Here is a 13,941-nt window from a genome sequence, read left to right on the forward strand (position 1 = left end):
GACAGAGGAGCAGAGAGAATCCTTCTGTTCCATCCCATCCTCCTTCATCCCCCTGTTTCCCTCCCCTCCCCCCACTGCTGGGGACCTCTTGGCCAGCCCCTTTGTTGGCTCTCTTTGAATCCTACCGCCTTCACTCACAGATCCCTCCCCGGGGGTGTGTCCATCCTTTCTACCTTGCCCTTGGTGGGGTTTCCTTTTTCTCCCTTACTTTCCTCCTGAAACTTAAGCTTCTCCGGGAGTCTGGCCTTCTCTTCTGTTGAGACATGGAAATCAGGTAACAACCAGTAAGCCTTCTTCACGTCTGGCCAGAGCTTACCGGTTCTCTTGATTGATTTACCCTCTCTGTCTGTCTGTGCCTGCTATCTGGACCAGCTGTGGTTGGAAGTTGTTGTTGTTTTTTTGTTTGTTTGTTTTTTGGGTAAGCCCTTTGTCTTGTGGCTTCCTTCCTCCCCTGGGAGGACTGAGCCCTTGGCTTCCTGAAGAGCAATTACACTCCTGCCCTTCAGACCTGCTTTAGAAACAGCTTGAGCAGGTTGTGGCGAGCAGTGGGCTGCAGGCGTTGTTCAGGACACTGGGCACCTGTTCTCCAACGCGTTGGAACTGCCTTTCCATCCTCTTTGACCTGACTGGTTCCAGGGTCCTTGCTACTTCTCCGTGGTGACTGGAGGAAGCTCTCTGAAAAGAAGACGTGTGGACAAGAGTGGGGGGAGGGAGGGAGGGTGTCTCTTCACTGTGGGCGTGGCTACCTGCGGTCCAGGTGATCTTAAATTCTCTCACTTGGTGTTTATCTTGGGTTCTTGGAGAAAAGTGGACAGGGAGAAGACATTTAATGCTGTGTTTCCAAGTTCCTGTGTGAGAATCTGTATCTGACAAGAGTTCCTGGGAAGGAATTTGCTTGGGTACTGCCATAGGGCGGACGCACCCCTCTACCACAGACCCCTGGTCCTTGGCTTCTCTTCCTCTCCATTACCTCAGCCCAACTTTTTTCACTAGATTGTTCACGATATCCTCTAAGGACTTGTAAGAAGGATGAGTATCCAATTATTTACCCATGTGCCTCCCGCTATGCAGATTTAGACATACGTGTCCCTTTTAGTCCCCACACCTTTTTGAGGTAATGTTGAAAATGCATTTTACAGTGGAGAACACCAAATCTTCAAGAGCTCAGTGCAGGTCACGCGATTACCTCTGAGCTCAGCTAGGAATAGGAAATGTGTTCTGCCTTTTCATACATCATATCTCAGGAGCACCGTTCTCCTTAGCCCAGGCTGGCCCTAGTCTCTCAAGGCGATGAGCCACCTTGTGCTATCCGCAGCCCACTCCTACTATGGATCAGGGTACAGATTTTCACTTGCGTGTCAGCGGATGATGCCATTTGAAGCACGGCTTCAGCTGATAAGCGTGGGACCATCTGCTTGGCACAGCTCAAATATTTTCAGCAGTGGGAGAGCAGCTCTGACTTCAGAGACTAGTCTGCAGCCATCCTTGGAGACGCTGGGACCGGGGACCTGGTGGGCTGGCTGGGTATGGATGCCACAGGATTCAGAGGAGCTGTCTCTCTGTTGTCACCTCTGACCCTTCCTGAGCAAAGGACACCAGCGAGTCTGCGCTCCGGTGTGGAGTTGTTCAGAGGCTCTTGAAAAGCACAGTAAGCTCTTTCCCTTCACCCCCCCCCCAAACCCCGTTCTGAGAGCTGTCGCCCCGGCAGCAATTTCCATGCCGGTTACTTTATGCGGAGTGGTATTTGCTGTCAGTGTGTGTTGGCAAAAACTTCTGTCTCCCACTGCCTTCATCTTGGGAGATTTGATTTTTCTGCTGGGGGAACTGTTTTCAGGTTTTGCTTTCCAACTTGAGGGCTGAAACTTCTACTGTAGCTTTGTTGTCTTGACTCATGACTGGAAGGTACGGAAGAATCAGAGGATTGATTCACAGATTGGATGGTGGCCGTGGATGCTTTTGAGGTTGCTTCAGGAATAAGACAGGAACTGGGAAGCGAAAGGGCTATAACAGTATTTGATTCCTGCATAGAAACCACTTGACGTAGGCACCCAGCGTGGCTAGAGGCAAGCCGGGCAGGTTCCTCTCTGCTTTCCTTAGTGGGCACCAATGTTTGTGAAGCCCTGTCCAGCCCAGTGGTGACAAAGCATGCACTGAGCAGTCTTTGGTGTATCCTAACGGTATTTTCCAGCCAGGGTGGTGGGGTGGTTCGGCAAGAAGTGAGGGTCCCAGCTGTTGACACATTGCTGTGTGGGGGACAGTAAGAGGGTGGTCACAAGCTGGCCTCTGGAGTAGGGAGGCTCACCTCAGCACTGTGGACATCTGAAGACTGAATAGTTCTGTTATGGGGGCGGGGCTGTCTCCTATATTTTGTAGGCCATCCAGCTGCTAGATGTATGAGGATGCTCAACCCATCTTGAACTCTAAATCTCCAGATGTGCCAAATGCCCCTAAAGGAGGCATACTTCCCTCGACCCTTGAAAACAGTGCACTAAGTTGATTCTCCTGCATACTCAGAAGGGGGCTGGTCCTTGCTTCTATCGTCAGGTGCCCGGGGCGTTAGCGTGATGAGAGGATGTGCCCAATACGGGGCAGGTGTTCCTAGCCCACACATTCCCTCCGCTGCCATTCCTTGCTATGGAAATCCCCTCTCACAAATGGCTTTCTATTTGTGCAGGTCAGTGTACACACAGAGAGAAGAAGAACGCACCCTTTCTTTGCATCTGCACTCCAAACAAGGTCCTGCCTGGGGTCTGTATCTCTGTGGTTGCCTGGGAACAGGAGCAGGTTTCAGATACACACCCCTCCAACCTCTTGTTTTGCTGTTGTTGTTGTTTCTCTTTTCTTTCTTTCTTTCTTTCTGCCTATATTTTTTCTTTCTCTACCCAAAACACACACACACACACACTCCCTTTTCCTCTTCCTCTTCCCCCTCCCCCTCAGAACAAGTGTTTCAGAACAGGAGTCTGGGGCTCAGGAAAGACTGGTTAAGTGAGAAGGTGGAAGGTGGAAGGGGACGCCTGCTCCTGAGTTTCTAGATGAAGCATATAAAGCCACGACATTTGTTGTTTTAAAATTATAGTGTGTTACCCTTGTGTGTGCGCATATATGTGTGGGGACACGAGTGGATGTCAGATGATAACTTTATGGGTTTGGTTTTCTCCATCCACGTTTAATGGGTTCTGGGACTTGAACTCGGGGCATTAGGCTTGTGCAGCAAATGCCTTTCCCTGTGGAGCTGGCACCCTCTCATTGGTCTAGGCAAGGAATTCAAGCTTTCTGTCCCCACTCATTCCCCTTGATTCTGCTATGAGCTCCACTGTGCGACGACTCCTCACACCTTCGGGGGAGAGATGAGTGTGAGCCCGAGAAGGAGCAGCCAGGACCTGGCCATGCAAGCTCCCATCTTTTCCCAGCTATGGGGCTCGCCGTGCTTGTTTTCCCTAGTGTGTTGATTCATTGTCTCAGCCCGACACTTCTACAAGGCTCGGACTGGCGAAGAACTTTCCAATCTCTAGATTTTTCACTTTCTAGCTTGTCTCATATCCCAGCCTTCCAGAAATGCATTAAAATGCCAATTATGTGAAGGAGCCAAGGTTCAGAGGAGCCGGGCTGCTTGGCTTAGAGCTTGCATCTGTGATCAGCTGGCTTGAGAGCTAAGCCTCTGAGCCAGGCAGCTCTAGGCACAGACAGCAGAGACCTCTGCGCTGTAATGCGCATGACGAAGCCTTGTTGGCAGTCTTTGCCACATCTACTGAGAAAGCGAGGACCATTCTCAGCAATGGGGTTGACCACGTTTTAGGCCCTTAGGTCAAAGGCCCCAGAGGAACCTTGCAGAGGGGCTTGAGCCGCATCCAGTGGACTCTAGTCTCCTCAGAAAGGAAAGGCAGAGGCTCTGACTTGACAAATGGCATGGAAGTAATAATAAGTGGCTGCCATTTACTCTATGGCCACATAGAAGGCAATTAGGACTGTCACACTTGGGCTCTGTCACAAGACCAGGAACTCCTGCGTTTGCCTTTACACCTCCTCACCATTCCGGAGGCCAGGTCTCTTGCTGAAATATGGGATTTGTGGTGCTTCTTTAGCGCTTTGAGGCTGGACAGGTGAGGTCGTACTTAAAAGAAACCCTGCGGAACTGGCTTCAAATCTGGCTGCTGTGGTTGAGCCATCCACAACAGTTAAAGACAGATCTGAGGCTGGAGAGACCGCTCAGCAGCTAAGAGCATGCACTGCTCTTGCAGAGGATCCAGTTTCAGTTCCTGGTGCACACTGGGCAGCTCATAACCACCTGTAACTCCAGTTCCAGGGGAGGGGAGTCTGATGCCCTCTTCAGGCCTCTGTGGGTACTGCACTCAGGTACACACACACACACACACACATACACACACACAGAGCACACACACACACACACACACACACACACACACACACACAGAGAGAGAGAGAGAGAGAGAGAGAGAGAGAGAGAGAGAGAGAGAGAATTAAGAATAAAACAATGAAAATCTTACTTATTTTAGAATTTCACGTATGAGTTCTGTATTTACGTCATTTCCCCCTTTCTCCTATTTCTAACTCCTCTTGTGACTCCCCATTCCCTCTCAAATTCATGGCATCTTATTCTTTAATTAACATATACACACATATACACATAAATTTAAACATACAACCTTAAGAGTCTCTTTAGTTGCTTGTATGAGTTTCAGGGCACCCTTTCTTGGAGAAGATGGTGTTTCCCTTTCTCAGCAGCCATTAATAACTTATAGCTTTTCATATAGGGGTAAAGTCTGACAACATTTCCCCCATCTATTTGGGCATGTCAACTGGCATTGTCCCTTTACAGACCTTGTTTAGGGAGATATATGTTTGAACTTTCATGGGTGCAGCTTTCCTGGCATGTAAAGAAGCCGCTACTTTTTTTGTTTGTTTTGTTTTTCAAGACAGGGTTTCTCTGTATAGACTTAGCTGTATAGACTGAGCTTAGTTTTGCAGACCAGGCTAGCCTTGAACCCATAGAGATTTGTCTGCCTCTGCCTATGGAGACCTGGGATTACAGGCGTGCACTGCAGAAGCCACTGTCTTTACTCCAGCTTTTACCATCTTTCCATTTTCTCTTCTTTGATGTTTCTGAGCCTTAGTTGTAGAGGTTGGAAAACAGAATCTTAAAAAACAAACAAACATGCAGGCCAAGGCTGGGTGGTGGTGGCGCACGCCTTTAATCCCAGCTCTTGGGAGGCAGAGGCAGGTGAATCACTGTGAGTTCGAGACCAGCCTGGTCTACAAAGAGAGTCCAGGACAGCCAAGGCTACACAGAGAAACTCTGTCTGGAAAAACAAAAACAAATAAACAAACCCCAAAGATCTTAGATAATTTGTGTAGGGGTGTCTGTGTCTCGGAAAAAACCGTTCAGCAAGAAGTGCATAACATCAAAGAGCTACCCAATGCCAAAAAAGAAGATCCCAGACTATAAGACCAATTGTGACAGTTTAGTGATCTCTCCTGATTTTTTTTTCTGAGACAGGGTTTCTCTGTGTAGCCTTGCCTGTCCTGGACTCACTTTGTAGACCAGCTTGACCTCGAACTCACAGTGATCTGCCTGCCTCTACCCCCTGAGTGCTGGCATTAAAAGTGTGTGCCACCACACCTGGCTCAGAGGATGGCTTCTAAAAGGGTTGTTTGCACACAGGTAAATGACAGGAGCCAGACAGGAGCCCTCTCTGCCATAGAGGGAAGTTAGAAACATGGTGATAACCAAGTCATCAGTGAGCTTGGGAGCTGTGGTAAAGATATACGTGTGTTTGTGTGGACACACACATTTTATAAATATGATTGTAAGTATGAGCATATGTAGTTTTTAAATAATGATTTAAAAATCAGAAGCAGGAGCTAGAGAGATGGCTCAGTGATTAAGAGCACTGCCTGCTCTTCCAGAGGTCCTGAGTTCAATTCCCAGCAACCACATGGTGGCTCGCAACCATCTATAATGAGATCTGGTGCCCTCTTCTGGCATGCAGGTGTAAATGCAAACAGAGTACTCATGCATTAAAATGAATCAATCTTTAAAATGAAAAAAAAAAAACCAGAAGCAATTGGCATGTTCAAGGCTAGAGGATTAGTTGAAAATAAATACATAATACTACCCTGATAGAAGGAAATATAATATGACATCAAGTAAGAAAAGTATGATACCAACCCTTATCTTAGATTGATCCCAATTAAAAAAAAAAAGTCTTTGAGACATTGGAAAAAAAAAAAAGATAAGGGAGTATTCCAAGTCTTAAATAAGGTTAATTTTGTACTTGTCTTGCATGTGAAATTTCCTAATACTCTGTAGTGAGAACATGCTGTTTTGTCATGGGAATGAAAGCTAATATAAATTAAATTTCCCCCATTTTGTATCACAGCTAAGTAGCTTACAGAGGAGCCCACTAAGATGGCTCTTGGGGGTGGGGCTTTTATGCAGGTAGGAGTTGTTTGGCCTGTCCCCAAAGGTCACTCTGCTTCTTGATGACTTTCCTAGAACTCTCTCTATAAGCCAGGCTGGCTTGCAACTTGTAGTAATCCTCCTGCCTCTGTGATTACAAACATTGAACATCACGATAAACTTTCAATGTGGAGAGGAGGCAAAGGGATCCTAGACCCACCACAGATGAGATCATAAATTGAAATCAAACCTAGGTCTTAGAAGGAAAAGAGTCCCCTCCGTCAGGGAACATGGTGCCTCACGTCTTCAGATAGGAGGTTAGTGGCAGGCTGAGGTGGAAAAGCAAAACGTAAGTTCAGGGAGACTTCTGCAAGGGCTGAGGCCTGCGGCAGGGTGAGGGAGCAAGAGCTGGGTCAGGGCTTCTGGCTTGCTGGACTCTGTACTAGGGAGTGTTGGTCCACCTCCCAAGCTAAACCAATGCTTTCTTTTCTGGTGAGTGGGAAACAGGCTTGGCTGTTGGCTGGCAGTCAGGAGACCTGGCTAGCTCTCTGATTAGGATCTGTGAGCTTTTTCGGGCACCACTCTGTTGCTGCCCATGGAATGCCTGCGAGGTTGTGCCTTGCAGAGGCTGCAAACTTGGCATCAATCCTTAATTTCCTTCCCTGTGAGATGAGAGTGATGTTGGCTTTCTTTCCAGTCTCCCACGCTGGTGATAAGGGTCCACAGTTAAGCAGCAAGGAAGGGTTCTTTGGATGCTAAAGCCTTAATGTCTACACTCTGATGCTCCAGTAAATTTTATTCTCCCTAGGAGGCGTTTCCACAAGGAACAGTGAGGAGGGAGCAAACCTCTCTGATGCTGCCCGCAACTGACTAGTGATGCTCCCACCTGCTCCACTGGAGCTTTCCTAACTGAAGCTCCCTCCAAGACCTGATGGGATGAGCTGTCCTGCTACTCCGACTGTCACTGCCAACCAGGTAAACACACAGCCTGCAACCACAGTTATTCTACAAGATGATTTGCATGTCTGGGCAAAGAGCCTGCAGTCCTAGAGCTGAGTTTACCTGGAGACAGGAAGTGGCCCCAGACCAGCCATCCTGCCGGATAGGCGTGGCCTCTCATCAGGGATGTTTGTGGGCTGTTGGGAAAGCATCACTGTGGCTAGAGTAATCCCAAGCTAGACTGTTTTGCCAATGAGCAGCAATTACGGTTCCACTCACTTTGCCCTCTGCAACCTCAAATGTCCCAGCTACTCACAGCAGATGTGTAGCAGACAGGACAACCAGGAGCCTTGAGGAGGATGGGCATTGGGGTGGTGGGCACCCCAGCATAGGGACAGCTGGTTCCCAGGCCTCCCAAACTGCTACTGTAGTGCTGGCAATTCCTGTTGCTCAAGTAACATTTGGGATGCGCTTTGTTTGTTTGTTTGTTTCTTTCTTTCTTTCTTTCTTAGATGTATTTATTACTTATACAGAATCCTGCCTGCATGTGTGCCTGTGTACCAGAAGAGGGCACCAGATCTCACTATAGGTAATTATATGCCACCATGTGGTTGCTGGGAATTGAACTCAGGACTTTTGGAAGAACAGCCAGTAGTCTTAACCTCTGAGCCATCTCTCCAGCACTAGGATGTGCTTTTTTTGTTTGTTTGTTTTAACAATGTGTTCATTTAAGTAAAATCTCACTATAATAAAACAATATGGGCTGGAGAGATGGCTCAGTGGTTAAGAGCACTGCCTGCTCTTCCAAAGGTCCTGAGTTCAATTCCAGCAACCACATGGTGACTCACGACCATCTATAATGAAATCTGGTGCCCTCTTCTGGTGTGCAGGTGTACATGCAGGCAAAAACATTATTTACATGATAAATAAATAAATCTTTAAAAAAGATTTATTTTTAAAAAAATAATGTAGGAATTATATACATTTTAAAAATATTTTTTAAAATTTATTTATTTTGGCTGGAGAGATGGCTTCAAGGTTAAAAGCACTGACTACTCTCCAAAGGTCATGAGTTTGATTCCCAGCAAACCACATGGTGCCTCACAACCATCTACGATGAGATCTGGTGCCCTCTTCTGGCGACCAGGAAGAATGATATATACATAATAAATAAATCTTTTTAAAAAATTTATTTTATGTTCATTGGTGTCTTGCCTACATGTATGTCTGTGTAGGCCCGTCAGTTCTTGAAGTTACACACAGTTGTGAGCTGACATGTGTGCTGAGAATTGAACCCCGGTCCTCTGGCAGAGCAGTCAGTGCTCCTAACCACTAAGCCATCTCTCCAGGCCTCATCCCCCATCCCCATTGTTGTTTTTAATGAGGATTAGTTTTCATAATTTAACTATTTGCATTCCAACCCCACAATCAAAATCAGCCTGACGAAGCAATGCACACAATCTACTCTATCCCTGCAGAAATGGTGTGCACTCCTGGGATGTCCTGGGAGTGCTGCTTCTCTGGGGAAATCACTGACTGACCTCTGCCTCCCAGGTGCTGGAACTAAAGGCGAGTGCCCCATCAGGCCCAGCCGGCCAAAACCAGTTCTTCTGTGGTGCTGGGCTGAGACAGTCCTGGCTAGCCCAGAGCTCACTGTGTAGACCATGCTGGCCTTGAATTTGTAATGATCTTCCTTTCAGCTTCCTGACTGCCAGGATTACAGACATAAACCAGCCTGAGCCAGGTGTGGTGGCACACACCTTTTTTTTTTTTTTTTTTTTTTTTTAGACAAAGTCTCTCTGTGTAGCCTTGGCTATCCTGGACTCACTTTATAGACCAGGCTGGCCTCAAACTCACAGTGGTCCATCTGCCTCTGCTTTCCAAGTGCTGGGATTAAAGGTGTGCATCAGCCAGGCGTGGTGGTGCATGCCTTTAATCCCAGCACTCAGAGGCTGAGGCAAGTGGATCTCTGTGAGTGTGAGGCCAGCTTTGTCTACAAAGATAGTTCCAGGACAGTCAGAGCTACTACACAGAGAAGCCCTGTCACAAACAAACAAACAAACAAACAAGCATCCAGTCCAGCTAGCAGGACTGTTCTGTACTTCCCGTCATGATGCATGCCCCTGTGCACAGTATTCTTTTTTTCTTATAATGTCTTTTCTCCTGCTTATTCAGCAAACGAACTCCTACTGACCCTTCAAGACCCAGTGATGTAAGGCCTCCCTTCAAGCCATATAAAGCTGCGCCTTGCTATGCGCTTGCCTGGTCTTGGCAAGTTCTCCTTCATACCACTTGCCAAACTGAATTAGAGTTAGTTCTTTCTCCCCAGCTAAACCACGCAGAGGCTCTTATTTTTTTTAACACTCCGTACAGCAACTGACAATTAAATCTTGAGAGAATGGAGAAAGTCTGCTCATCCATCGTCACAGAGGTAAATCTCTGACTATAGAATTGAATATGGTTGGTTTGATTTTTAAAAGACAGAGTTGGGCTTAAAGTGTTCAAGCAGGTTTCTCAACTATTTTCGTAAATGTCATTTGAAGCGTTTGAGGAGAGGGGGAAAAGCTGAGTGAAAATAAAAATAGGATCATAAAAGCAAGGTGCGGGACAAAAGGAAGTTTATGGACAGAGATTACAGTCAAACAGGAGAGCCTTCTTTCTTAGGTGAGAAGCCAAGAGCAGATTACCTTCAAGGTCTAGAGGGAGCCAGGCTTATGAGCCTCATGTGAGGCAGGAGGATGCCCCTGCCACCTTCCCTAAGAACCCAGCTTAGGTCTGGTTTTACACATTCCCAGTATTTGGTTTGGCCTTGCACCTAAGAACTTGGACTACCCATCTTTGTATGAAAACTTTCATTTTGTGACAATTCAAAGCCTGAGCTGAGACAGTAAGAGATGGCTCAGAGGTTAAGAGCACTGTCTGCTCTTCCAGAGGTCCTGAGTTCAATTCCCAGCAACCACAGGGTGGCTCACAACTATCTGTAATGTGATCTGATGGCCTCTTCTGGCCTGCAGGTGTACATGGAGGCAGAGCACTGTATAAACAAACAAACAAACAAACAAACAAATCTTTAAAAGAAAAGATTTTGGGTCAGGCAGTGGTGGCACATGACTTTAATCCCAGTACTTGGGAGGCAGAGGCAGGTGGATCTCCGTGAGTTCAAGGCCAGCCTGGACTACAGAGCGAGTTCCAGGACAGCCAGAACTGTTATACAGAAAAAAACTGTCTTGGAAAAAAAAAACAAAACAAAACAAAAAAACAAAAAAAAAAGGTGGCACTGGTCACCCGTTCCTATTCAACACAAGAAGAGTGGTTCATCTGCTAAGGTATACATTGCATATGAGAAATGTAACCTTTTCTTTTTTCATTTTTATTTTTATATCAGTTATTTGATGAAATGCTATTGTGAACTCATTGGGCTAAATAAAATAGATTTCCAGAATAAATTTCTCTAGTTTATTTTTATTTTAAAAGAGATTTTATTTATTATCTATTTTTAAAAGATTTATTTATTTATTATATATACAGTGTTCTGCCTGCATGTACACCTGCAGGCCAGAACAGAGCTTCAGATCTCATTATAGATGGTTGTGAGCCACCATATGGTTGGTGGGAATTGAACTCAGGACCCTCAGAAGAGCAGGCAGTGCTCTTAGACTCTGAGCCATCTCTCCAGCCTTATTTATTTATTTAATTTTTTTCAAGACATGGTTTCTCTGTGTAGCCTTGGCTGTCCTGGACTCATTCTGTAGACCAGGCTGGCCTCAAACTCACAGAGATCCACCTGCCTCTGCTTCCTTGAGTGCTGGGATTACAGGAGTGTGCCACCATGCCTGGCTCATGATTTATTTTATTTAGCTTTATTCAGATGAGTGTTTTGCCTGTTTGCATGTGTGTGTGTGTGTGTGTGTGTGTGTACCACCTGCATGCCTGGTATCTGCAGAGGTCAGAAGAAGGCATCAGATTCCCCCATTTGTATATTTGTAAGTCACCATGTAGGTGCTGAAAACTGAACCTGGGTCCTCTGTAAGAGCAGTGAATTCCTACCCACTGAGCCATCTCTCTAGTCCCTATTTATTTATGTTTATTTTGATTGTATGAGTGGTTTATTTACTTTTCTGCCTGCTTATACGTTTGTGTACCCTATTTCAGGTGTCTTTGGAGGTCAGAGTAGAGCCCACACCTAGGTTCTTTGTTTGTTTGTTTAAGATTTATTCCTTTATTTTATGGATATGAGTGCTCTACTGTACACCTGCATGCTAGAAGAGGCCATCAGATCACAATATAGATGGCTGTGAGCCACCATGTGGTTGCTGGGAATTGAACTCAGGACCTCTGGAAGAGCAGTCAGTGCTCTTAACCACTGAGCTATCTCCCCAGCCCTTGGTTTTTTAAATGTGGGTTTAGGGGATCCAATTCAGTACTTCCCTAACTGAGCCAAGCCCCCAAGCTGTCTCTTTTATTTTATTCTTCAGTTTTCATAGGCTTTGTTTGTTTGACTTATTTACAGAAAATTAGTTGAAGCGGCCCAGCCAAAGGCCTTCTCATGGACCAGTCAAACATGACATCCCTTGCTGAGGAGAAAGGCATGAATACCTCCGGCAGGAACGCCTCTTTGGGAGGCTCACACCCACGCATTCCCATAGTGCACTGGGCCATTATGAGCATCTCCCCTCTGGGATTTGTGGAGAACGGGATCCTCCTCTGGTTCCTCTGCTTCCGGATGAGGAGGAACCCCTTCACCGTCTACATCGCTCACTTGTCCATTGCAGACATCTCGCTGTTGTTCTGCATCTTTATTCTGTCCATCGACTACGCTTTAGACCACGAACTCTCTTCCGGCCATTACTACACCATCGTTACATTATCCTTGACTTTCCTATTTGGCTACAACACAGGCCTCTATCTGCTGACAGCCATCAGCGTGGAGAGGTGCCTGTCGGTCCTCTACCCGATCTGGTACAGGTGCCACCGCCCCAAGCACCAGTCGGCGTTCGTCTGTGCCCTCCTGTGGGCACTCTCATGCTTGGTGACCACCATGGAGTATGTCATGTGCATCGACAGCGGGGAGGAGAGTCACTCTCAGAGTGACTGCCGGGCTGTCATCATCTTTATAGCCATCCTCAGCTTCCTGGTGTTCACGCCGCTCATGTTAGTGTCCAGCACCATCTTGGTGGTGAAGATACGGAAGAACACGTGGGCCTCCCATTCTTCGAAGCTGTACATCGTCATCATGGTCACCATCATCGTCTTCCTCATCTTTGCCATGCCCATGCGGGTCCTCTACCTGCTCTACTACGAGTACTGGTCAGCCTTTGGGAACCTGCATAACATCTCTCTGCTTTTCTCCACCATCAACAGCAGCGCCAACCCCTTCATCTACTTTTTTGTGGGCAGCAGCAAGAAGAAACGCTTCAGGGAGTCCTTAAAAGTGGTTCTAACCAGGGCTTTCAAAGACGAAACGCAGCCCAGACGCCAGGAGAGCGATGGCAACGCCGTCTCCATAGAGACCGTGGTCTGAGGACCTCCCCGCGGGAATTGCGGACACAGCAGTGGGATGCGGGTGGCTTTCAATTTGTGCTTGGATTGCAATTTGGGTCCCTTTAAATCTCCTAAATGCGATACAGACAGGAAGCATTCCACACACATGGGGGGGGGGCGGGGGGAGTCTCGACAATGATGAGCTTGCATCATTAGTATCTTCTGGAATTGCCTCCCGACACGAGGGAGTTCTGTCTTTTCCATCCTTATCAAAGACTTGTTCTTCTCTTAGCTGTGTGGTAGCAATCGACAGTTAACTATAAGAACTGCTCTAGCAGGAGTTTCCCTGGAGATCTGGAGAACCGGGGGAGCTGTGCAATGACTGCTGTCCGATCCTATGTGACCTCAGGCAAGTGGCTTTGGGGAGCCTTACTTCCTCCCTCAGTGGAGACAGTAACAGTCTGCACTGTTCAGGTTATTGTTCAGTATGACCAGGTAGGGAAAGCACCCCGGCGCTCTGTCAAAGTCAACAAATGTCTGTCTCTCCTTATCCTTTATCTAGAGCCCAAAGTGCTTATATAAATATCGCCTTGTGTTTTTATTTCTTTATTATTATTATTATTATTATTATTATTATTATTATTATTATTATTATTATTATTATTGGGGTTTCGAGACAGGGTTTCTCTGTGTAACCTTGGCTGTCCTGGACTCACTTTGTAGACCAGATGGCCTCGAACTCACAGTGATCTACCTGCCTCTGCCTCCCAAGTGCTAGGACTAAAGGTGTGCACCACCACACCCAGGTCTGTGTTTTTAAATGTTGAATGTAGATTCCCAAGGGTCTTTTGGCTTGTAGCATGAAAGCTTTTCACGGTATAATACCTCTGCTGAAACGTCAGCAACTGCTACAGTCTAGGCAGCCGCATATTGAGACAGCATTTTAAGTTCTGGAAACAAACATGTGTGAAATGGATGTTTCCATAGGTGAAATGGAAGTTTATGTTTTGATTTTTTTCATTGCATATACAGTTTCACAAATGCAATTTAACTCAGGAGATCCTGAGGCCTATTGGGTTCCTGAAGGTGGGTTATTTATA

General features: G+C 46.6%; 1 protein-coding gene across 6 annotated transcripts; it reads left to right on the forward strand.

Annotated features, from left to right (window-relative positions):
• The first annotated feature begins 207 nt into the window (after nucleotides 1-207).
• On the forward strand, nucleotides 208-13,425 carry LOC311595140 (proto-oncogene Mas). Of its 6 annotated transcripts, none has more exons than XM_084777553.1 (5): nucleotides 1,447-1,648; nucleotides 2,675-2,748; nucleotides 7,230-7,396; nucleotides 8,839-8,929; nucleotides 11,871-13,425. In XM_084777553.1, the coding sequence occupies exon 5, from the start codon at nucleotides 11,907-11,909 to the stop codon at nucleotides 12,879-12,881; it is 975 nt and encodes a 324-aa protein (XP_084633679.1). In that variant the 5' UTR covers nucleotides 1,447-1,648; nucleotides 2,675-2,748; nucleotides 7,230-7,396; nucleotides 8,839-8,929; nucleotides 11,871-11,906; the 3' UTR covers nucleotides 12,882-13,425. The 6 variants fall into 6 exon arrangements, with proteins under 6 accessions (XP_084633680.1, XP_084633684.1, XP_084633679.1 ...); XM_084777556.1 differs by having other exon boundaries at nucleotides 7,233-7,396; XM_084777554.1 differs by lacking the exon at nucleotides 1,447-1,648 and adding an exon at nucleotides 208-274 and having other exon boundaries at nucleotides 2,675-7,396.
• The last annotated feature ends 516 nt before the right edge of the window (nucleotides 13,426-13,941 follow it).

Source organism: Acomys minous (genome assembly GCF_964271855.1).
Source record: "Acomys minous genome assembly, chromosome: 3".
NCBI lineage: Eukaryota > Metazoa > Chordata > Mammalia > Rodentia > Muridae > Acomys > Acomys minous.

What these genes read in the sequence shown, in the direction of transcription:
- LOC311595140 (XM_084777554.1), top strand. Translation starts at nt 11,907, where the DNA reads ATGGACCAGTCAAACATGACATCCCTTGCTGAGGAGAAAGGCATGAAT.